Source organism: Rhineura floridana, chromosome 9, assembly GCF_030035675.1.
Source record: "Rhineura floridana isolate rRhiFlo1 chromosome 9, rRhiFlo1.hap2, whole genome shotgun sequence".
In the NCBI taxonomy this organism is placed as follows: Eukaryota; Metazoa; Chordata; class Lepidosauria; order Squamata; family Rhineuridae; genus Rhineura; species Rhineura floridana.
The window spans coordinates 122,594,851-122,620,582 of NC_084488.1; the positions used below are offsets into that span (position 1 = coordinate 122,594,851).

General features: G+C 46.1%; 1 protein-coding gene across 2 annotated transcripts; it reads left to right on the forward strand.

Annotated features, from left to right (window-relative positions):
* The first annotated feature begins 4,097 nt into the window (after positions 1–4,097).
* Positions 4,098–25,732, forward strand: PRADC1 (protease associated domain containing 1). 2 transcript variants are annotated; one of them, XM_061583584.1, is made up of 6 exons: positions 4,098–4,248; positions 12,218–12,318; positions 15,925–16,034; positions 18,833–19,000; positions 22,253–22,369; positions 24,393–25,732. In XM_061583584.1, the coding sequence occupies exons 1-6, from the start codon at positions 4,116–4,118 to the stop codon at positions 24,544–24,546; spliced, it is 783 nt and encodes a 260-aa protein (XP_061439568.1). In that variant the 5' UTR covers positions 4,098–4,115; the 3' UTR covers positions 24,547–25,732. The 2 variants fall into 2 exon arrangements, with proteins under 2 accessions (XP_061439568.1, XP_061439569.1); XM_061583585.1 differs by having other exon boundaries at positions 22,253–24,485.

Consider the following 25,732-nt stretch of genomic DNA (forward strand, 5'->3'; position numbering starts at 1 on the left):
CAAGCAAGATATATAAATACAGTAAATATAACAGAATCAAAAATCAAAACAACAAGCAACAAAAACCAAGCAACATCAAAATATCACAATAATAAGATACTGTTTAAAATACACTATAAAAACAATGATTAAACTACATTTTAAAATGCCTGGGAGAATAAAAAGGTTTTCACCTGGCGCCGAAAAGATAGCAGCGTCGGCGCCAGGTGTACCTCATCGGGGAGACTATTCCACAATTCGGGGGCCACCACCGAGAAGGCCCTGGTTCTGGTCACTACCCTCCGAGCTTCTCGATGGGATGGGACTCGGAGGAGGGCCTTAGATGTCGAGCGCAGTGTACGGGTAGGTTCGTATTGGGAGAGGTGTTCCACCAGGTATTGCGGTCCCATGCCGTGTAGGGCTTTATAGGTCAAAACCAGCACTTTGAATTTAGCCCGGAAACAAATAGGAAGCCAGTGCAGATGGGCCAGAACAGGTGTTATATGAGCGGACCTTCTGGTCCGCGTCAGTAGTCTGGCCGCTGCATTCTGGACTAGCTGTAGTTTCCGAACTATCTTCAAGGGCAGCCCAACGTAGAGCGCATTGCAGTAGTCCAACCTAGAAGTTACCAGAGCGTGAACAACTGAGGCGAGGTCATCACTGTCCAGATAGGGATGTAGCTGGGCTACCAGTCGAAGATGGTAAAAAGTGTTCCGTGCCACCAAGGCCACCTGGGCCTCGAGAGACAAGGAAGGATCGAAAAGAACTCCCAAGCTACGAACCTGTTCCTTCAAGGGGAGTGTAACCCCATCAAGAACAGGATGAACATCCTCCATCTGGGCAGTGAAGGCACTCACCAACAGCGTCTCGGTCTTGTCTGGATTGAGCTTCAGTTTGTTAGCCCCCATCCAGTCCATTATCGCGGCCAGGCAACGGTTTAGCACGTTGACAGCCTCACCTGAAGAGGATGAAAAGGAGAAATCAGGATCATTCAGACCATGGTATTCCCAATCTCTATTTATGGATGTGAAAGTTGGACAGTGAAAAAAGTGGATAAAAGAAAAATCAACTCATTTGAAATGTAGTGTTGGAGGAGAGCTTTGCGGATACTATGGACTGCGAAAAAGACAAATAATTGATTGGGTGTTAGAACAAATTAAATCAGATGACTGTCACTAAAAGCAAAAATGATGAAACTGAGATTATCATACTTTGGACACATCATGAGAAGACATGATTCACTAGAAAAGACAATAATACTGGGGAAAACAGAAGGGAGTAAAAAAGAGGAAGGCCAAACAAGAGATGCGTTGATTCCATAAAGGAAGCCACACAACAGATGCTCTTGTGAGTCACTGTTTCATAGGGTCGCCATAAGTCATAACAGACTTGAAGGCACATAACAACAAATGGCCAGTTCGTACCCTGGAAATGACCGGAGGGGAGAGAAATCTAAAATCCCGGAAGTTGGAAACGACATGTGAGTTTACTTACTAAATCTGTGGTTGACCTCTATGGAAAGAGCGGCTATGGCCAGCCCGAGTCCTTCCTCAGTTCCTTACCATAGAGAGAGGGAGGTACAGCATGAATCAAATAGGCTACACGGGCAGCTGAGTATATAGAGATCCTTTGTGCCCATCCTATACACCTGGGATAGGAAACCTCCTGTGGCCGTTCAGATGTTGCTGCACTCCAACTCCCATCAGCCCCCCAAGCCAGCAAGACCAATGATCAGGGATGATGGGAACTGGAGTCCAGCAACACCTGGATGAAGGGCCACAGATGTGTTACCTGGGAGCTCGCACAGCTTGGGGGAAGCATCTCTTGGAGGTAAAATTGGCCCCCCATCCCAGGGAAATGCAGAAATTCAAGAGGTGAGGTGTTTCCTGAGATGCAGCAATGGAGAAGCTTTTCCGGTTGAACTGCTGTTTCATCCTGCAGGGATGGTGAAGCATTTCCTTCTTTGAGGGGACCACCATCATGGGCTTAGGCTGCAATTCCTATGCATTGCCACTACTTGGGAGGAAACGCACTTGGACAGTGCTTCATCTGGACTTACTTCTGAGTATTTTATTGGTTGGGTAGGTTTGTATCCCGCCTTCCTTCCAAGGAGCTCAGAGAGGGACACATGACTCTTGCCCTCTCTGTTTTATCCTCACAACCCTGTAAGGTAGAATAGGCGGATGGGAGTGACCCACCTGATGTCATCCAACAAGCTTCATGGCTGCATGGGGGATTTGAATCCAGGTTCCCCCCATTCCTTGACTAACCCAGGGGTGAGAAACCTTTACCGCTTGAAGGCCTAATTTCCTCGTGGGCAACCTTCCAGGGAAGGGCTGTGTCCAGAGTGGGTGGGGACACCTCCCTTGCCATCCTCCATGCAGGCATGCAAGAAGATTAGTGCAGTTCACTGACACATTCTAGCTAGGTAAAATCAAAAGAAGAGGCCTGGGGGGGGGAATGAAACATATTTTGGGGGGGGACACCTCCCCCCCCATTTTTCTGTATTTTCTTTTTAATTTTGGACAGGCAGCCACCTCAGGTGTTGTGTCTCTATATTTGGAGTGATTGAATCCTCCAGCTCTAGCCGGTGTGGAGAAGGGACACAATTACTCATCCTCAGCAGGCTAAAGGAAACCATCTAGAAATAAAACAGAACAGTTTTATTTATTTATTAAATTTATATCCCACCCTTCTTCCCAGAAGGAGCTCAGGGTAGCAAACAAAAACTCTAAAAGGACTTTAAAACCTCTCAAAACAAAACATTTTAAAACATATTAAAACAAAATGTCTTTAAAAACATATCAAAACAAAACATCCTAAAAACATATTTTTTAAAAAAAGAGCTTTAAAAATAGTTTACATGCAGAGTAGCAACAGCCAGCCTCCTTGATAGGTGGATATTTGGGGCTCACAAGGACCCTTGAATTATTCCATACGCTTATTTCTCATGGCTTGTCCCAGTCCATAGTTTGGGAATTAGCGATGGCTTCAATATAAGGCAAACTTCTTATGTTCTCCTGCTTTCAGTCTTTAGGCAGAATTTTCCAGGCAGCTGACTTTTTTTTGCACTTGGGATGATTTTTATTTGAATTCAATATCAGTGTTCAGCGGAGAAGTATTCTACATCTAAAGGGCAGCTGAAGAGAAGTATTCTCTGTGCATGGACAGAGTGCCTGGCTGGCTGGCTGCCATACACACCTGAGTTAACTAACCACAGCCAGGCCAAATACAACTAGTAGTTTGGGAACAGGGCCTGCCCAAACAGGTCAGATGAAAACCTGCCACCCAAGATGAAAGAGCGGAAGATAAGTTTGACGTTGGCAAACAAAGAACTCTGACCAAATTCAAAAGTGAGCCCACAAAGGTGGCCATAGAGTCAGTCCTGAGTCTTTAAAAAAAATTAAATGTTTTAACAGAACTGGAAATAAGAACCATAATTTATGAGTAAAAAAAAAGTGAAGAAAAAATAGAATTCAGTCTTTTTGTATTTGCATATCTATTTTTAAATGATTTATTCATAGATCACCATCTGTGCTACATAGAGAGAGAGCACACCATCTGTGTGTGTGGCACTTTACAGAGGATGCAAAGACCAAGTCTCTGCTCAGAAGACCTTACACTCTCCAGGATACAGAACACTCTACAGCCCTAACACCAGTTTCATATTAATTTGTTTCTCATTGTTTTATTGACGAGTGTGTCTTTACTTTTCATTGTTTATTGGTAATATTGTTATGATGCCTTTAGAGTTTATTTTCAGGGACTGGGAAGGTGGGAGATAAATACCTTAAGCAAACAAACAACTTTAATAAATTGTGTGAGTGTGTGTGTGTGTCTGTGTTTTCCTGAAGTGGAATATACTTTTGTTTTCTGCATTGATCACCTCTGGATTGCTGCAAATCCTTGACCCACAGAAGGGCAACTAGCCAACCTTTTCAGCTTCTTTTTTCCTCCTTTTCCTTGTTAGAAGCTTGTTGGTAGACCAAAACACACACCCCAAACCCCTATTGTGAATGCCAGATGGATTCAAACCCCCGCCAATGGCATCTGTCAAGAGCTCGGGCCCAGCCAATGAGAGAGGCCTTGGAGGCGGGTGCTTCTCTCCTAATGTCAGTGAGAGCGCTGCATGGCTGATGTGCATCCAGGGAGCGCTTGCAAAAGGTGGCGGCAGGCGCAGGCGGCTATTCCACCCCCCCTCCCCAGCGATGCACCCCCTCTCGCCTGGCTGGTGGTTCTTCTTGCTCTGCTTTCCCCTCCTTGCTCGCAGTGAGTATCCCCTCGCCATAGCTTCTTAGCCCGTGGCCAGCTTCTGAATGTGGGCTGTAGCTTTTGGAAGTCATCTGGCACGGCAAGCACAGAGACACGGAGGGTTTGTAGAGTGCAGTGTCCTCCCTTGCCCTCTCTGGCTCAGTGTGCCGGATCTTGATGGCTTTGGGTTGTCCTCCCCGAGAGGCCCCCTGCGTGAAAGAAACAAAACAAAAAATCTCCTTTCTCTTTCCAAGTTTTTGTGCATTCTCCCCTTTGCACACTTAGCTTGGTTGCATTTCTATTTCTAGAATTATTTCTGAAGATCTTGTAATGCTAGCTAACACGCACACACATCCCGATGGGTATTTGCCGTGAAAGGGTGGTGAGTGTTAAGTGGCATGAGAGAGAGGGGTTGCCAACTTCGCAGTTGGACTTTGTAACTGCGCTTTCAACAACAACTTCATAATGTTTATTGCTGTGCCTTGAAAAGCTTCATTTGCTGGGGGATGTCCCCCTCCCCTTCTTCATTTCAAGCTGCTGTTAAAGGCACAAGCGTAGGCCAGCTTTGGGATTTCTTCTCCTAGTCAGTTGGCAATCCTTGTTTATTTAATACAGGATTGAGGAACATCGATGGCCCTGCAGGTGTTCCTGGACTCCAGCTCCAGTTAGGATTTCAGGGAAGTGTATAGCCATTGTATCTTATTTTATCTCTAAAACAGTAGGTGAAATAATACACAAATAAACCTGTATACCAGTTTAAAATGGCTGGGTACATAGGAAAGTTGTTTGTGTGTGTGTGTGTGTGTGTGTGTGTGTGTGTTGTGTTTTTTGGCCTGATGCCAAAAGGATTGGAATGCAGGTGCCAGGCAGGCCCCTTTAGCGAGGGCATTCCATCACCCAGGCACCACTGTTGATAAAGATTTTCCCTTGTTGTTGAGTAATGTAAATGTAAATGTACTGCCTTCAAGTTGATTCCGACTTATGGCTTAGGGTTTTCATGAGGCTGAGAGGCAGTGACTGGCCCAAGGTCACCCAGTGAGCTTCATGGCTATGTGGGGATTCGAACCCTGGTCTCCCAGGTCGTAGTGCAACATCTTAATCACTACACCATACTGTACCGTTGATAAGACTCACCTGGAAAATGGCCTCAACAGAAGAAACTGTGGCAGATTGATATGGGAAGAGGACCTCCCTCAAGTCAGTCCTAAGCCGTTTAGGCCTTTAAAGCTAATTATAGCACAGTGGGGAGGAGAGCCCAGCTGGGAGTCTGGAGTCTCTGAGTTCAAATCCTGCTCATGTCTCCTGGGCGTCAAGGGCCAGCTAAAGATCACCCCCAGAGGGAGTGGCTTAGGGGTTAAGTGCCATGCCACCTGTGCAGCCGTGGGCAAGCTGCACAGTCCCAATGAGCCCAGTTGACCCCCAGCTGGCAGTTGCAGACAAGGAAAGGGCTGGCTTGTGCGGGTGGGCAAGCTGAGCAGGCCCTAGCCATCTGGGGAGGACTAGACTCAGAGGGAGGCAATGGGAAACCCCCTCTGAATACCCCTTACCATGAAATCCCTGTTCATAGGGTCACCATAAGTCGGGATCGACTTGAAAGCAGTCCATTTCCATTTCACCAGCATCTTGAATAGGCAGCCAATGAAGTTCTTATAAAATTGGTGTAATATGCATATAAAAAAGTGGATAAGAGAAAAATCAACTAATTTGAAATGTGGTGTTGGAGGAGAGTTTTGTGCATACCACAGACTGTGAAAAAGACCAATAATTGGGTGTTACAACAAATTAAACCACAACTATCACTAGAAGCTAAAATGATGAAACTGAGGTTATCATACTTTGGACACATCATGAGAAGACCTGATTCACTAGAAAAGACAATAACGCTGGGGAAAACAGAAGGGAGTAGAAAAAGAGGAAGGCCAAACAAGAGATGGATTGATTCCATAAAGGAAGCCACAGACCTGACCTTACAAGATCTGAACAGGGTGGTTCACGACAGATGCTCTTGGAGGTCGCTGATTCACCATAAGTCGCAGTCAACATGAAGTCACATAACAACACCAATGCATATACCTGGTCATGCCAGGCAAAATTCCGGCAGCCACACTCTGCACCAAATGACACTTCCAGGTCGTCTTCAAGGGTAGCCCCAAGTGTCATACATTGCTGTAGTCCAACTAGGCGGTTACCAGAGGGTGGATCACTGTGAATGAACTATCCCTCTCCAGAAATGGCTGCAGCTGGCATGCCAGACAAAAGTGGCAAAAGGCACCCCAAGCCCTCTAGTGACAAACCTGGATCTAGAGTACCCCACCCCACCAAATACGGCGTTATCTGCTCTTTCAGGGCGAATGCAGCCCCGACCAAAACAGGGAACATACCAATTTCCTGCACCTGAGACCCATTTTCCCCTTTCTGGTGTCATGCACCCTACTGCTGCATAGCTGATTGACATGCTGGGGATTGTGTTGTTGCCAGCTGGGCAGGAATACCAGTAATCAAAGCAGCAAACAGTAGCAATGGCGAGACTTTGCGCATGTAGTACAAGCCACTGTCAAGACTGAGGACTCCAAAGCGGCTCTGCCAGCTTCTGTGAAACTGCTTCAGAATATGTGGCATGTGAGCTTTGCATCTGGAGTCTATTTATAATTCCTTGCTTTTTACGTCTGCTATTTGCAGCGTGGCAACAGCCAATTGCATGGAACGTAGCCAGGCAAATGGTTTCCAGTCTCTCTTTCTCTAACACAATTATGGGCTAGCTTGCAAATCTGGAGGCATCCAGGGGTGATGTGGAATATGTTAGGAGGCAAGGACAGGAGAGGTTATATATACAGATATCCCTTTTTTGTGCCGATATTCATGCGTATTCGATGTTTACAGAGTGTTTTTCCTGAAAATTCAAAGCACACAACGTACGTTGTATCAATAATCCTCCAAGGTAGACCATAGTTATTGTACCCATGTTAGAATAAGCAAACTGAATGGAGGAGGAGAGATCTGTCAACAGATATTAGCTATGGGGGATAATGGATAGTGGATACTCAGAGGCAATCTATCTGCAGGTCCTGATAAGATGGTATCTACAGGAGGCCCTCTCCTAAAGAGCTCAGAGATTGGTTGGGTACATAAGGATGAGACAATATGTTAGGCATCCTGTTTCCAAGCTGTGTAGCACTTTGTACGTCAATATCAGCACCTTGAACTTAGCCCATCAGCTAATTGGGAGCTGGCTTGCCTTTCAGTCAAAACTAAACCGATTTTGCAGTGCACTTGGGACTACATCAATCAAAAGCTTGTCTAGTTCCTGATAGGCCCCAGTACATGGCTGGCAGGCTCCATCTAGCTTGATGGCTCACATGTTTTGCTTTAAATACTAGAGCGCATTTAAAGTCTTCAGCCCAGGTCTGGGGAACTTTTGGCCCTCCAGATGTTGCAGTCTTTAGCCCAGGGGTGGGGAACCTTTGGCCCTCCAGATGTCGCTGAACGACAACTCCCATCAGCCCTAGCAAGCATGGGTAAGGACCAGGGATTGTGGAAGTTGTAGTCTGGCAATATCTGGAGGCCCAAACGTTCCCTACACCTGCTTTAGCTGGATGGTCGACAGGTCAAGTGACCAACAGATTTATTTTTGTAGCCAATCCAATGACCCATCTGACTACAGCAAGTATAAATGCAAAAGTTCTCCTTGAGGAAACATGCAAGGCACCTCTGCCTCTGACCTCCAGCACTTTCCAGACATTCAGATTTGCTGTGAGATTCTCTGGGCACCTAATTCTTCACCAGCAATCAGGTCTGATGTTTATGTGGCAATCCCGCAGACTCACAAAATCCAGGCAGTTGTCATTCATGGACTCTGTTGGCAGCTTCCAGTTAGCATTTCCTAGGCTCATGACAGAGGTGGCATCCAGCTGTTCATCTTCTTTCTGATTTCCTCAGTGATGCACTCAGGAACACGACTGTAGAGATGTGATTGTACTGAAGAAACGTGGATTAGGATAGGTTGCCACCTGAAAACATTTTCAATATTAAAAAAAAATCCAATTCAGTTAGTTCAGCCTTCACAAACCTGGTGCCTTCCAAAAGCTTTGGACTACACCTCCCATCAGCCCCAACCATCATGGGCACCAGGCTGGCGAAGGCTGAGTTAGTCCCTTCCCTCCGGCTAATCTGCATATCAAAGACATGCTGTGTGGGACGGCAGCAAAAGTGTCATTGCATCACAGACACAAACTGGTTTGACAGTCACTCCTTGTTGCCAGCTATGTGAGGGGGCTGCTGATTCTCCACATCTCAACAGCGGGGTATAAAACTAATAAATGCTTCTGGTACAGATACCCCCCTCAGTCTAGTTCCCAGACTTTGTACAGCTGAGGCATGCTTAAAAGAAATGGAGGCACCTTTCACTCTTATATGTGAAAAGATTTATTTAATTTGTGGAAGGAGACAAGCCCAGAATGGTGGGTTATACAGAGAAGCGACAGGCAGCCTCTTTTGAGGACTGGTAATTTTGCTGTAAAGTGATTGGATTGCCCACTCACGACTGAGGCAGACATCCACCACAATGATGAACTCAGTGGCAGAAGCAGAGAGGGACAGCTGAGTGTCCAGAAAAAGACGGAATCCTGTGACTCGTCTCCACGCTAACTTGCTCCAATGTTAGGAGCAGCTCAACTAAGAGGTAAACATGAGACGGCTCACCTCAGGTGGTAGATTTTGAGGGCCACAAAGTGGGAGGCAAACCACTTTGACGTTTGGGGCATATTTAAAGATGACGAACCTGTCCATTTCATTTTCCATCAGTTTTTCATTTTTCACTCTCAGAACAGTTCGCCACATTTCTGCATCGGTTTGCAAGTCCTCCCAAAAATTCCTCATCATTTTTCTGCACATTCTCCCCCACCACATGTCATATTTGCAAGCAGCCTCTCCTAATGTACTGTGGTTTTGTATGTCATTTTCACGAATGTGAGTGTTTTTAATGCACGCTCTCCCCAATGTACTTTCTTGGCTGCAGAACTGCACTGTGACATTCAGAGACCTGCCAATTTCAAAACATAGCTATGTTTTGGTTCGTGTACTGTTTTGGAAAGTGCAGATGAGGTTGTTTCACGTGAAAATGCAAACTGAACTTTTTTTCCCATTCCCAGGCACAATCCATAGGGAAACCCCATTTGAAATGAGTGGGAGACTCCTTTTAACTCCAACAAGGTTTGGGCTGGAGATCTTTCTAATAGATTGCGCTCATATTACAAAAGAATTGGGGGGGGGTGGATTTTTATCCCAACAACGAAATGGTCAGTGGATTTAGCCCATTTCCGCACCTTACCATTAACTCACATTTCTTCACTTACAACTTATTTATTTATTACATTTCTACCCCGCCTTTCTTCTTCATGATTGAAACCTAAGGCGGCTTACAGATGGTTCCCAGGCGGTCTCCCATTCAGGCACTGAGCAGACATGACCCTGCTTAGCTTCAGCAGGGAGCTGGCCACATGGGCCTTCAGACTGTAGCCTGGGAACTTACAGCACCATCTTAGGAGGAAGAGTAACCTTCTCCCATCGTGTCCATTTGCCGTCTTCAGAAACAAAAAAAGCAGAGTAAACCAACTCCTAAAGATGTTGTTACTAACATATAAGGTCCTCTACAGCTCAGGACTAAGTTACTTGAAAAATCGCCTTCGCCCAGCAGGATGCGTGCATTCTGCAGGAGAGTTTCTCCATGAAGTCCCCAAAATATTGGGGGTTTTCTCCCCAGCAGTGGTGGCTGGTGGCCCCATGCCAGTGGGGTAGTGGAATCTGCTCTGGCTTTTAGTCCAAACAAAGGCAAAAAGTCTTCCTTCAGAAAATGGAAGTCTTGTCCGAATGAAGAAAATAAAAAAGAACACAAACTCTGGCAAAAGAAATACAAGAAGACAATAAGGGATGCTAAAAAAGAATTTGAGGAGCACATTGCTAAGAACATAAAAACCAACAACAAAAAATTCTATAAATACATTCAAAGCAGGAGACCATCTAGGGAGACAATTGGACCCTTGGATGATAAGGGAGTCAAAGGTGTACTAAAGAACGATAAGGAGATTGCAGAGAAGCTAAATGAATTCTTTGCATCTGTCTTCACAGTGGAAGATATAGGGCAGATCCCTGAACCTGAACTAACATTTGCAGGAAGGGATTCTGAGGAACTGAGACAAATAGTGGTAACGAGAGAGGAAGTTCTAAGCTTAATGGACAATATAGAAACTGACAAATCACCGGGCTCGGATGGCATCCACCCGAGAGTTCTCAAAGAACTCAAAGGTGAAATTGCTGATCTGCTAACTAAAATATGTAACTTGTCCCTCAGGTCCTCCTCCGTGCCTGAGGACTGGAAAGTGGCAAATGTAACGCCAATCTTCAAAAAGGGATCCAGAGGGGATCCCGGAAATTACAGGCCAGTTAGCTTAACTTCTGTCCCTGGAAAACTGGTAGAAAGTATTATTAAAGCTAGATTAACTAAGCACATAGAAGAACAAGCCTTGCTGAAGCAGAGCCAGCATGGCTTCTGCAAGGGAAAGTCCTGTCTCAGTAACCTACTAGAATTCTTTGAGAGTGTCAACAAGCATATAGATAGAGGTGATCCAGTGGACATAGTGTACTTAGACTTTTAAAAAGCGTTTGACAAGGTACCTCACCAAAGGCTTCTGAGGAAGCTTAGCAGTCATGGAATAAGAGGAAAGGTCCTCTTGTGGATAAGGAATTGGTTAAGAAGCAGAAAGCAGAGAGTAGGAATAAACGGACAGTTCTCCCAATGGAGGGCTGTAGAAAGTGGAGTCCCTCAAGGATCAGTATTGGGACCTGTACTTTTCAACTTGTTCATTAATGACCTAGAATTAGGAGTGAGCAGTGAAGTGGCCAAGTTTGCTGACGACACTAAATTGTTCAGGGTTGTTAAAACAAAAAGGGATTGCGAAGAGCTCCAAAAAGACCTCTCCAAACTGAGTGAATGGGCGGAAAAATGGCAAATGCAATTCAATATAAACAAGTGTAAAATTATGCATATTGGAGCAAAAAATCTGAATTTCACATATACGCTCATGGGGTCTGAACTGGCGGTGACCAACCAGGAGAGAGACCTCGGGGTTGTAGTGGACAGCACGATGAAAATGTCGACCCAGTGTGCGGCAGCTGTGAAAAAGGCAAATTCCATGCTAGCGATAATTAGGAAAGGTATTGAAAATAAAACAGCCGATATCATAATGCCGTTGTATAAATTTATGGTGCGGCCGCATTTGGAATACTGTGTACAGTTCTGGTCGCCTCATCTCAAAAAGGATATTATAGAGTTGGAAAAGGTTCAGAAGAGGGCAACCAGAATGATCAAGGGGATGAAGCGACTCCCCTATGAGGAAAGGTTGCAGCATTTGGGGCTTTTTAGTTTAGAGAAAAGGCAGGTCAGAGGAGACATGATAGAAGTGTATAAAATTATGCATGGCATTGAGAAAGTGGATAGAGAAAAGTTCTTCTCCCTCTCTCATAATACTAGAACTCGTGGACATTCAAAGAAGCTGAATGTTGGAAGATTCAGGACAGACAAAAGGAAGTACTTCTTTACTCAGCGCATAGTTAAACTATGGAATTTGCTCCCACAAGATGCAGTAATGGCCACCAGCTTAGATGGCTTTAAAAGAAGATTAGACAAATTCATGGAGGACAGGGCTATCAATGGCTACTAGCCGTGATGGCTGTGCTGTGCCACCCTAGTCAGAGGCAGCATGTTTCTGAAAACCAGTTGCCGGAAGCCTCAGGAGGGGAGAGTGTTCTTGCACTCGGGTCCTGCTTGCGGGCTTCCCCCAGGCACCTGGTTGGCCACTGTGAGAACAGGATGCTGGACTAGATGGGCCACCTTTGGCCTGATTCAGCAGGCTCTTCTTATGTTCTTAAGAGTTCATGTGCGCTTTCTCTCTCTCTCTCTCTCTCTCTCTCTCTCTCTGCTTTTGGCTTGCAGGCCTACGCATCCAAGAATATCTCTATTTCCAAGTGCTGAGCCCTGGCGATATCCGCTACATCTTCACTGCAACACCAGCGAAGGATTTTGGAGGGGTGCTTGTAAGTATGAGAACCCCACGCAGCAACTTGGTCTTTTTATAGACCCTTCCCCTCCCAACGGGGCTTAATGCTCTTTTGCAGGACAGCCTCTTTTTTGGGGGGGGGTGTTTAAAAACGTAACAGAGAGCCTTGTGGCATCTTCAAAGACCAACATATTTATTATGGCATAAGCTTTTGTGAAATACGGTACACTTCGTTGGATGCATTGAAGTGTTATCACAGGAACTCACTAAGCCGCCTTATGCTGAGTCAGACCATTGGTCCATCTAGCTCAGTATTGCCCACACTGACTGGCAGCATCTGTCCAGGGGTTCAGGCAAGGATCTCTTGCAGCCCTACTTGGAGACACCAAGGGTTGAACGCAGGGAGATGCTCTACCACTGAGCTATGGTCCACCCTAAGTCCTGAGTCATGTTTTGAGTTGCAGGTCTATGGACACATGGTTGGGGATAGGAAGGAGAATTGTAGACAGTGATGACAGAAAAATATGAAAGGAAGAATAGTGAAGATTATAATAATTCCCTTAATTAATGAACGGTGATTAAAACAAACAAAAAACCCACAGTAATTGATAACACAGATGTCCTGGCATTGGTAAGCCAATTAATACATGCCGTGTGATAAAAATCCATTGTGCCAATTCAGGCCGCAACTGATGGCACTAAACCTCTTGCTGTCTTGTGATTCTATGATGCAATCTCTCTTTAAAGTTCCTTTTTCCAGTGTGGGGTCATTTCCAGAGAGTCCTCAGAAACTGAAATGTGGCCCCCACTGGCCATTTCTGAAGTCAGTTTTTATTTATTATTAATTAATTAGAGAGCCTGTGTGGCGTAGTGGTTAGAGTGTTGGACTACAACATGAGAGACCAGGATTCGAATCCCCACGCAGCCATGAAGCTCACTGGGTGACCTTGGAACAGTCTCCGCCTCTCAGCCTCAGAGGGAGGCAATGGGAAACCCCCTCTGAATACCGCTTACCATGAAAACCCTATTCATAGAGTCACCATAAGTTGGAATCGACTTGAAGGCAGTCCATTTCCATTTTCAAGCATGATTGCATGGGAGTAAATCTCATTGAACTCAATTAGTATGCAAATGATCAAACTTGCCCTCCCCTCCTCCCTCCTCCCTCTTGCCCCTTCCCTTCCCCTTCCTTCACCCCTCCCTTTCCCTCCCCATCCCCTCCTTCCCCTCCTCCTCTTTCTTCCCCTCCGCTCCGCCCTCCACCTTCCGCCTCCTCCTCGCTCATTGTCAGTTTTACCTATCCTAGGACTACAACCTGGGAGACCAGGGTTCGAATCCCCACACAGCCATGAAGCTCTGGGTGACCTTGGGCCAGTCACTGCCTCTCAGCCTCAGAGGGAGGCAATGGTAAACCCCCTCTGAGTACCGCTTACCATGAAAACCCTATTCATAGGGTCGCCACACGTCAGGATCGACTTAAAGGCAGCCCATTTCCATCCAGTTAATTAATTATAAGTCCATTTATTATTTTGCGTTGAGAGGCTGACCTGTCGAGGGCCTTCCCCTCTAAAAATGATAGCAGTGATGATGTTGTGAGAGGAGCAGCCCCGAGAGGAATCTTTGGCTTTTATTTCAATCAGGTCATTGGCGGGGGACGATGGCCGCTGGTAGCCAGTTCCCGACACCCCCAATGAGAGCTACATCTTTTGCCAGAGATGATGGCATTTGAAACCAGCTTTGCCTTGAGAAGAGATTAAGCAGCATTCTTGGGACGGTCCGTAACTCAGTGGGTTGCATGTAGCTGCTCCCATATTCAATCCCCAATGGCATCTCCAGCCAGGGCTGAGAAAGACAATTCCCAGAGTGGTTTACTAGTCAATCCCTCTTCCCAGGGAATTCTGGGAGCTGTAGCTCTGTGAGGGGAAGAGGCACCTCCTAACAACTCTCAGCACCCTTCACAAACTACAGCTCCCAGGAGTCTTTGGGGGAAGCTGCAGCTGTTTAAAGCAGTGCGATGTTGCTGTCCATGTATAGTGTGGGTGAGACTTGATTCTTGATGGTGTGGCGAGTCATATTGCAAATGACTTGAAACTGCAGGCTGTTCCCTCCTGCTGGCTCAGCCACACCCCAGCCCTCTTTGCATTCCGGCATAGGGACATTTCGGAGCGGGGCACCTTCACTCTGCCACCTCTCCCCCACCTTCCTCATGCCGCAGAATGTTATTGTAAGTCAGCACCATTTGCATTATGTGTTTGATCTGATGGGGCACGCATTTTATAAGCCTTGGAGAGCTTATAGGGTCAAAGGCCAGTGTGGGTTGTTTACTGTTATTGGTGTTCCGTGCACAGGTTTGATGTTTCATTCAAAACAGACCAAAAAAATTGGCCTTTTATCAGTGCTCTCATCCGCTTGGGGTAGGCGGTGGTTTTCTCAGTTAACTTTCCTTGGCCCTTGCTTTGTGAGCTACTCATCCTTTTTTGAAACGAGTCTCTGGTGCAGGACTGGTTCCAAGACTTTATGACAGGTGGGAGGAAATCTGTGGGATGGTATTGGAGCCCATCAGCCCTAGCCAGCATGGCCAATGGTCAGAGTAATGGAGTTGTAGTCCAGCAATATCTGGAGGGCTCCCACAGGTTCCCCATCTCTGGGCTAAGATGATGCATGCATACATCATCTCAGAGAGCAAGAAACTCTGCTTTCAGCTTCAAATCTATTGTGTTTACCCATATCCAAATTTGATCTCTCTATCACACTTGCATAATCAACCAGGCACCGTTACTAGGAAACAGATCCCTTTGATGGGAGTGGGAGTCACTTCCAATCATCCAGAGGGTACAATCCTGTGTACAGTTACCTAACAGTAAATTCCATGAAACGCAGTGAGACTTACTCCTAAATAAACACACATAGGGCTAAACTGTAGAATTCATGTAGTTACAGTTTTTCTACCTAGACGAGAACCATAGTTTCCAGTGCAGACACTTTATTTTTCTTTATTATTGTATTTATATCCCATTTTTCCATCAAACAGCGCAAGGTAGTGTACACGGCTCTTCCTATTCCCATATTATTGTCACACCAACCCTGTGAGGTAGGGCAGGCTGAGAGTGGATGACTGGTCCAAGGTCACCCAGTGAGCTTCATGACTGAGAGCAGTTTTGAACCCTGGTCTCCTACGCCCTGAGCCACATTCACACCATACATTTTCCCACTATTATTCCCCTTCAAACAGCCATGGCTTCCCCCAAGAATCCTGGGAAGGGTAGTTTGTGGAAGGTGCTGTTAGGAGACCCCAATTCCCCCCCCCACAGCTACAATTCCCAGAGTTCCCCAGGAAGAGGGAATGACTGTTACTGTAGCTGTGCGAGAGGAAACAGGGGTCTCCTAACAACTCTCAGCACCCTTCATAAACTACAGTTCCCAGGATTCTTTGGGGGAAGCCAGGACTGTTTAACATGGAATAATCGTGGAATAAATGTGTGCTGTGAATGTGGCCCGGGTCTGACTCCCTAACCACTACACCGCACTGTCTTCACTCCACTGTATGGCAAGGGAAGAGAGGAGGAAGCCTTAGAACTTCTGTGATCTTCAACAACCTATAATTTTATTTTGGCTTTTTCTGTGTGTCTCTCATCTGTCCCAGAACACAAGATACCAGCAGATCTATCTGGTCCCGGCAGACCCTCCGGAGGCTTGTGGGGCTTTAAACAACGGTGTCTTCATCGAAGGCCAGATCGCCTTGGTGGAGCGCGGGTGAGTTTCCTTACGCAAGCAGCGGGTGGAGCTGTTTTTGCATTGATGGTACAGTTGGGGGGGGTAGGGGCTGCATTTTTAATTAATGGGATTGTTGCTTTCGGTGGGATTGTTTTACTCTGCATTTTGATTACGGATATTTGTTTTAGTGCTTGTGTAACTTTTTTTACACTCTGTAACCCACTGAAGCCTATTTTGGCATTAAGGAGCATATCTATTTATTTAATTTAAGAAATTTATATACCACTTAATCATTAGCATTTCTAAGCAGCATGCATAAAAATAAACCACATCGAAAACAGAACAAATGCAACAATAAAAGATTATCATAAAACCAAGCAAGAAAGTCTTAGCCATGTGCCTGAAGATCACCAAGAATCGCTTTAACATAAATTATGTTATTAATAATAATAATATGAAATGGATTTGTAGTAAAATCCTCCTTGAATTTGTCTAATGTCTCTTATCTAGGTCCTTTGAAAGCTGGTGTATAATAATGATGATTTATGTTTGCCGCCCAGAGAGCTGTTTGCTAGTCGGGCGGGATATAAGCTGAATAAAATAAATAAATAAATCACCTTCCACACTTGTGTCTCAAGGTGATGTACAAGATACAATAAAAAGAGCTTAAAACGACACAGAAAATAACAGCAGATAAATTTAAAAACAGTAGACACGCACGGCAGAGGCCAGTTCATCCAGCTGGAAAACCTTGTCAGAAGAAAAATGTCTTCAGTTGTTTCCAGAAAGTGCAGATAGTGAGACCTTGTCTTATCATGCGAGGGATGCTGTTCCGCAGAACAGGGGCAGCCACACTAAAAGCCCTGCTCTGACGGACTCTAGAGTGGACTTCTGATATCTTTGGAACTTGAAAGAGAAGCTGTCCCACAGACTACAGTGAGCTATTGGGCATAGCGCCTAAGAACCGAGATAGGACCTCGGTTCAAATCTTACTACTGCCATTCCAGGGGCCTTTGCATCTCTCAGCCTCATTCTCCCCATCTGCAAAATGGGGACAGCATCTCATGAATAACAGTGCATTCAATAATCTTTACCAGAGCTTGGAAAAGTTACTTTTTTGAACTACAACTCCCATCAGCCCAATCCAGTGGCCATGCTGGCTGGGGCTGATGGGAGTGGTAGTTCAAAAAAAGTAACTTTTCCAGGCTCTGATCTTTACTACCATCTAGATTACATAGTCTGCGTTCAGCCTTGATGAAGAAAGAGGCCCATTTTCAAATCTCCCTTCAGCCGTAGAACTCACTGGGTGATCTTGGGCAAGCCAGCATTCCGTAGTCCAGCCTACCTCACAGGGTTGTTGTGTGGATAAAATGGGGCGTGCTGCCCTGACTTCCAGGGAGAGAGAGGGCAAGGGATTTAAAATGTCATCAATATGAATAGTGTTGGCATCAGACACCCTGGGGTATGTGTGGAAGAGAGAGAGTTGAATCCTCCCCTTTCTTCACCTCACTGTGCTCCATCCCTAAAAGGAACGTTCATCCCTAACACAGCCAGTCTACGCTGAGGACAAAACTCCTTCTATTGATGGAGTGCAGCAAGGTGAGATTTCACCTTCACCTCACCCTGCCCCATGTTCCTTTTCTTGTCATAAACAAAACACTTCCCATTTTGGGCTCCTCTGGATGACCTATTTACATCCTGATTTGCTTGCACAAACTTACACAGTAGTTGGACTATTGTCACAATCATCCACACCATACATTTAAAGCGCTATGATACCATTTTGAACAGACATGGCCTCCCGCAAAGATTCGTGGGAACTGTAGTTTGTTAAGGGTGCTGAGAGTTGTTAACAAGCTACGGTTTCTTAACAAACTACAGACTCTTAAAGAGTGCTTGAAATGTATGGTGTGGATGTGACCCTAGTCTGATCTTTATTAACATTCATTCTGACTTGTTTACGGACAAGTTATACAGCAATGAACATTCATCCTGATTTTCTTGCCAGGTGTTTACACACCTTCCTATTAGTCATTCGTTCATCCATCACTTTTCTATGCATTTCCCTGTCACTTTCCAAGCAGCAAAAAGTCCAGTTTGTTTCTTTTGTTTTTAAAGAGGATTTGTTGTGCTAGGGCGACAAAGTGCTTTATTCTACTTTAAAAGTGCAAACCTAACGTTCTGGTATATGACTGAATCCCCCCCCCCCAAATACTGGCGGTCTGGAGCTGCCCTTAGAGCAGTCAACACGTTCAGCAAACAAATCTGTCTATTCCCATCCTGTCTAGTTAGGCCCTGAGTATCCATCACCCTTGGGCCCACACTAGGGATGGGCAAGAATTTTGATTCAGTTCTCATTTCAAGCTGAATCAAATTTTCACTTTCCAAAACATACGAGAACCATCCTTCGAAATTCACACTGATTCAAATTTTGCAATGCAGTTTGCCAACCAGCCATTGTTTTTAATAAATGCACATATGAGGGGAAAATGTGCATAAGAATGAACATATGAGTGAAAATAACATGCAAAAAGGGATGATGGGATGAGAGACGGCTTGCAAAAATGTGTACCTTAGTCAACCAGCGCTACAAAAATGTGTTTATTAGGGGGAAATACCACTAAAATGCTGGAGAATTTTCATGAGGATTTTTTAAAAATAAAATTCGCAAATTGCTGCAGAAATGTGGAGAACTGAATTTAAGGTTGGAAAAATGAGAAACGGAGAGAACCGAAATGGACAGACCTTTCCATCCCTAGCCCCCCCCCCCTCATAAATCTAGGCAGACAGACACATGGGGCGCAAGGCTTGATGCCCTCTTGTCATGTTTTCAACAGGGGCTGCTCGTTCTTGTCCAAAACCCGCATCGTTCAAGAACTCGGGGGCCTTGCAGTGATCATCGCCGACAACGCCTATGACAACGACAGCTCCTATGTGGAGATGATCCAAGACAACACCAGGCGGACAGCAGACATCCCTGCTCTCTTCCTGCTCGGGAGAGATGGGTAAGTGGCTCAGCGGTAGCGCAGCAGAGGGGCCGAGGGCGTATTGGTGAGCTGAGAAGTTGAAGGTGTCAAAGGTCAGGCAAGTTCTGTCTGGGCCTGGGAGCACTGTAAAAATAGAAGACAATCTTGGGAAGGTGTGACAGACAGCATTAAAGAGAGAGGGGATTATGTTGTCTTGGTGTTGCCTAGATAACTCTGATAAGTGTGTACTGTTAAATTTGAGCAGAGTCCTGGTGTTTATGGGCAATGTTAAAGAGATATGGGCTCATGTTGTCTCAGCATCACCATTAATAACTCTGTTAGTGGGCACATAATGAGAAGACATGATTCACTAGAAAAGATAATAATGCTGGGAAAAACAGAAGGGAGTAGAAAAACAGGAAGGCCAAACAAGAGATGGATTGATTCCATAAAGGAAGCCACAGACCTGAACTTACAAGATCTGAACAGGGTGGTTCACGACATATGCTCTTGGAGGTCACTGATTCATAGGGTCGCCATAAGTCGTAGTCGACTTGGAGGCACATAACAACAGCAAACCAGTTGCTGGAAATCACAGATGGGAAGAGCTCTGTTGCATTCAGGTCCTGCTTGTGGGAATCCCTTTGGGATCTGACTGGTAACTGGAAAACAGGGTGTTGGACTAGATGGGCCTTTTGCCTGATCCAGCTGCAAGGCTCTTCATCCTTTCTTGTGTGCATAATGTTATTATGGTTTGTAATCAGGTCTCTGTGCCAGCAGTAACAACCCTTGAAAAATAAATATAAAACAATCTAACAACAAGAGAATGGAAAAGAGTTTGCCAAATCTTATTAATGCAGAAATTCACCTGTTTTAAAAGTGAATTTGCACCAGCCAGTAAAACCAGGTCTTTTCAAAATAGAATAAAAAGGCTGGGCAGGCAACAGTTCATTAGGTTCTGGAACAGGATCAAAGCTTTGGAAAATAGCAGACAAGAGCTGTGAGCGATGTTGAGGTAGAGCACGCTTGTTTATGTCGTGAGCCTGAGTACACATTATAAATTTAAAGCAGATGGCTTCTCCAAAACAATCCTGGGAACTGTAGTCTGTTGAAGGTGCTGGGAATGGTAGCCCTGCGAGGGGTAATCTACAGTCCCCAGGATTCTTTCGGGGAGGCCATGTGCTTTAAATGTATGGTGGGTACACAGCCTGAATGCTTATTAGTTCCCTTGAACTGGGCGGACATAAAGGTAGGTTGCAGACTTCTGGGAGATCACTGGCCAACTTCTTGTGGCCCACTTAGGTGCTGCTGGACTCTTGCAAAGGTTGCTGGACCGTGGTCCGATCCAGCAATACTCTTAGCATATATTATTAACAGCAAAATTTAGATGCTGAGTTATGACTGCTTTGTAGCCAAAACAGGGTTATTCAGAAAGAATATCTGTATACCTGCTGGCAGAGGAAGGGACCCCAAAATTTTCAGAAATGGAAAAAAAAGTCTCTAGGAAAGATATTAAGGGGACCAAAAAACCCAAACACCCCTGAGCATGCTTGGTCGCCATAGAATGATAGGAGTTGGGAGTGGGGAGGAATGGAATCGAGTATCCTGGGGAAAAGCACAGTTGCCTGGCACACCAAATAGGAGCACTTTACACCGCAACATTTTGTTGCAAGCCCAGCTTGCAAGTGCTTCTGTGCTGAAACAAGAGAGCACACTGAGGGTAACTGTAAATGGCAAACAATTAAAGTTCACCTTTTTAATGTCCTAACTGGCTTGCCACCAGGTTATCTGAAGGACTATCTGGGCCAATATGAACCTCTGCCCAAGTCCTCAAATCTATTTGCTGGCCTGTTATTAGGAAGAATTTGATTCACAGGTGCCAGTCTTGGCCTTTATAGTGGTAGCCCCACCATCAAAGCCCGCTCAACCTACCTGCGTTGGATTCAGGGGGTTGGACTCGATGGCCTTATAGGCCCCTTCCAACTCTATGATTCTGTCTTTCCCCTTTTTCAGACAGGAGAGTGGTCTTCTTCTCAACTCCTGTTTACAGGTTTCCCATTAGGGCATCTGGTTGGCCACTGTAAGAACAGGAAGCTGGACTAGATGGGCTACTGGCCTGATCCAGCGGGGCTCTACAAACACTTCTGTTTCAAAAGGCATGCGTTTGTTCTGTTACTGATTTATAGTTTTTATGCTGGTTCTTGGGGTTTTTTTCTAATTGTGTTTTACTATGTTTTTGACACGTGATTTGATTTTAAACATAATTTTCCTTTGATTCCGCTTGATCTGAGAGGGGGATTAAGAGGGATATAAATGCAACTAAAGTGAGCACACCAGGGCGTTCTTCTGAGTAAACATGCATCCAACTGTGCCGGTGATACCATTCTAATTTGTTAAAAGAGATCCTGAGTATGCAAATAGATTTTCCTTTCAAAATGCCTTGATGGACCACAGGGATTCTAGTTTGCTTGTTTTTTTAAAAAAGTATAGATAGGACAAAGGCAGAACATAAACCCACCCCTGATCCAGAGCAGAAATGGATTAGATGTAGCTTATTATAGACGATTGATTAGATGATTATAAGCCAGATTTCGACTGGACATCAGGAAAAACTTCCTAACTGTTAGAGCCATATGACAATGGAACCCATGACCTGGGGAGGTGGTGGGCTGTCCGACACTGGAGGCATTCAAGAGGCAGCTGGACAGCCATCTGTCGGGAAAGCTTTGATTTGGATTCCTGTATTGAGCAGGGGGTTGGACTGGATGGCCTTATAGGCCCCTTCCAACTCTACTATTCTATGATTCTATGATTAGGTTAATATTTGAAGATAATGCTTATCATTGTTAATTTTGCCTGTTTGTATTAGGAGTAGGGAACCTTTTCCACCCCAAGGGCCACGTTCCCTTGTGGGAAACCTTCCGAGGGCCACATGCCAGCGGTGGTTGGAGTAGATGTGACTCTTCCAGCCACCTAAGAGCCAGAGGCTTCTATGAAATCCCCAAATCTCTCCATCCAGGCAAGAAAGCCTTTCTCGTAGTTCAAGACTACACTGCAGCCATGCAAGATGTGCTCAAGGAGGATGTAGAGCAGGGCTCGTGAGGCTGTGTCCCCTAGGCAGAATCCTAAGGGCCAGACAAAGAGTGCTGGAGGGCCACCCAGGCTTGAGGTTCCCCATGCCTGATCTGCATTTTAGATGGGATATTGTTTGTTCACATGTCAATTTTTAAAAAGAAATCCTAATGGAGTTCCCCTCCTCTGCCCCATTTGCCTTTGTGACCCTCTTTCCAGATACATGATCCGGCGATCCTTGGAGCAGCACGGGCTCCCCTGGGCCGTCATCTCCATCCCTGTCAACATCACCAGCATCCCCACTTACGAACTCATGCAGCCCCCGTGGACCTTTTGGTAGCTGAGAGCAAAAGAGACGAAGGATGCTTCAGTGAGGGGGGGGGGGAATGGAGACCGTCCAACTGACTGAGACGGCGCCATGGAGCTTGGCTGGACCCTTTCGGTCTCCATCATGCAAACGTGCTGGATGGATGAGCTACAACTGGGGCTCACAACCTTGCCAGCTGGGCATTAGCTTGGCTCATTGAAGTGTCGGAGCCATACTTTGGGATAGTTCCCTGTTGCAGGTTGAAGGGGCTACCCACAATGACTTGGCCCTGTGGGCTGCTTAAGGTGTATAGTGCTGGCTACCCTGACTGGCTGCAGCTCTCCACGGTCGCACGTGGAAGTCAGTCCCTGATATGCGGCTTTAATTCAGGGGTTGTCAACATGGTGCCTCTGGGCGCCAGTGCCCCTGCCAGTAACTCCTACAAAAGGTCTTAGCAATGGTACCCTCAAAAATCCACAAAGCACAAGAGACTGCTTGCTGTACCTGCTCAGTTCCTGTTTGCGCTGCCCCGGCCTTTTCTACACTGACTACACCCCCTTAAATATGCCCAGATTGGGTGCCAGGATTGGACACCCTCACCCCCGTCCATTCTGAGCCACGGAGAGGTGCAAGGGGCTTTTCTCTGTGACTGAGCACAGCAGTGGCCTTTTTACGTTGATGGGCATGCCCGCACAATTTTGTGGCCATCTTTTTTATAGACATGACAGCCATTTTGTTATGTCACACACACCTACACACACCTGGGAACCGTTTTGTGTTATGCCACGCCCCATGGTAGCCATCTTCTGACTGGCACCCACGGGACTTTCTCAGAATTCCAAATGTGCCAACTGGCCCCGCAAGGCTGGCACCCCCTGCTTTGACCGGAGGAGGAAATGGCTGACGCGGAGAGCTTTGGCTCACAGAGCACATGTGGCTCCCCTGGTTTGTGGGCTAGGGCCCACAGTATTTCCCTGGATCCCCAAGGACCCCCTCTCCTGAAAGAAGGGTTGGAAGAATCATTCTTCTATAGCCAACAAAACAGGTTGCAGGATGTGTTTGGCTGCTTTGGGTGGGTGGGTGGTGCACACAACAGTTTCTCTGGTTTGCAAAATGTGTCAAGGGCCTTGTTGTAGGCACAATATAGCTCAAGAGGCCCCAGCCTTGCTTTAGGCCTGGGGCTACATTTAAGAAAACCCATTTCACAGAAAGAAAAATTGCGATGCTCAGAATGTCCCTCGTCCCCCCCAAAAAAGCCCACAAACCCAAAACAAATAAAATGAAGACCAAAATAAAGCAGGCAACCCCCTGCCAAAAGAACAACCAAACCACCCCCAACCAACCAAAACAAAACATCCCCCCAAACAGACACTACCCCCCCCAAACACATCTGGGTCACAGACGCACTGTGGAGGAGGGGGGGGTCCTACACTTTGCATTCCCGCCAGCCTTGCGTCACCTATGGTTGAAGAAAAAAACCCCTCAAACTTAAAAAAAAAAAAGAAATAAATGGGAGGGGTGAGGGGTCTTGGCAGGCACCAGCAAGCGGGGAGGGACTGAGGGCACCATGTTCTCAAGTCCAAGGGAATAATGGGGATAACCTTTTCGGAAGGGATATTGACTCCATCTCATGAAGAGCTGAGGTAAGGTCATCAGAAAGGCCCTACAGCTAGGTCAGGCCAGTGGCCCATCTAGTCCAGCCGCCTGTTCTCACAGTGGCCAAGCAGGTGGCCATTACGGAAATCCCACATGCAGGACCAGAGTGCCACAGCAGCCCTCCCCACTCGTGATTCCCAGCAACTGATATACTGCTTCTGACAGCAGAAGAACGTAGCAATGATTAGTGCTGCCTTCCCTAACTAGGGTGCGTTTCCCTAACTAGCTGCAGCTTCTTAAAAAAAGAAAACAACCATCCAGTTTTTGGCTTGTAGGACTTATCAGACAGTGCCCTTGTTTATTTTTTCTCAATGAACAGTGAGGGCTAGAAACTTGCTTTAAAAAGAAAACTGGGACACTTGCATCCCATTAAAATGCAGCTCTCTGCTTTTGCAGTTATGCCCTGCCCCAGTTCATGGTCTGTTTGGTGGAGGGGGCAACTCCCACGCACCACAGTGATGATCTTGCAAAACCAGCTTCTTCGCACTCTGTTGAAAGAGCAGAAGATTTTCTTGGGGGAAGAGCTGAGGCTGCACACCTCTCTCCATAGGAGGCACAACGTATGGGACATTCTCCGCGTACACTTCTCGGAAATGAAAGCACTTGCCAGCGGGTTGTGCCTGTGATGTTTTTCCTTTCACTCATCTGCAGTTCCCTGGAAGCATGTAAGAGGAGCTTCCCCAGTGATTTATGACCTTAAAATCAAGCTTATTAAAAGCCTGCATTTCCAGTCTCCTTTTGATGTGTGTCTAATCATACGTTATGGCAGTTTTAACAAGTGCATCAGGGGGCAGAGAGAGAGAAAGGAATGATAGTACCCATATTTACTTGGATTAGTAACATCTGACAGTGGCTGTCCAAAATACTTTGGTTCACAATTTTCATGTCAATCCCAGATGAATTTTGGTTGATTCTTCTTTTAATCCGCAGCAGCGCTGCTTTTCAGACATCTGCTCGCTGTCCCATGTGCGTTGCTGGGTGCCAATTTTTGTTTTCAGATTTTTCAGGGGATGGGCATAGCCGAGTGGCAGAGCATCTCCCTTGCATGCAGCAGGTCCCAGATTCAATCCCCAGCAGCATCTCCTGGCAGGGCTGGGAGAGAGCCCTGCCTGAAACCCCGGAGAGCAGCTGCCAGTCAGTGTAGACAATAGCAGCTTCCTGTGTTCGGACAATGCAGCTGGAATTCAGATTACACCTTGGAAAAATGAAGTTCATTCTTCCCTGGGAGACAGGTCTGCTCAGCAGCTGTCAACCCCCTTCTTGGGAGGCTGAGGCGTCTTCCCCAGGGAGGAGATAAAGGACACAGTGGAGATTTACTTGCTGCACCCCACAGTACTACTGAGATGTGTGTTCGAGCTTTTAGCAAGCTCGTGGAGATGTCCCTAGACGCGTCTATTGTGTGCATCTTAGCAAGCTGGTGGAAGGGGCCCTGGGACAGAGCTTGGAAAAGTTACTTTTTTGAACTACAACTCCAATCAGCCCAATCCAGTGGCCATGCTGGCTGGGGCTGATGGGAGTTGTAGTTTAAAAAAGTAACTTTTCCAAGCTCTGCCTGGGCAGGTGTGCTTATGTCCTTCTGTCTTTCCTACAGTCCTTCTCTGGGCATGTCAAGACATTTCTGTTTCAACAGGCTTTTGGGAACTGACTGGTAAGGGTTATTAACCCTGGGCTCCTCCTGGGAGAAAGAGTGGGATAGATCTGTTTTTACTGATGTGGATTTTGTGTGTTCTTTTAAT

Bases quoted from the DNA above. Each gene is read 5' to 3' on its own strand.
- PRADC1 (XM_061583584.1), top strand. From the start codon at position 4,116: ATGTGCATCCAGGGAGCGCTTGCAAAAGGTGGCGGCAGGCGCAGGCGG. The intron at 12,319-15,924 runs GTAAGTATGAGA...CATCTGTCCCAG, and splicing joins AGGATTTTGGAGGGGTGCTT to AACACAAGATACCAGCAGAT. The intron at 19,001-22,252 runs GTAAGTGGCTCA...CCCTCTTTCCAG, and splicing joins TTCCTGCTCGGGAGAGATGG to ATACATGATCCGGCGATCCT.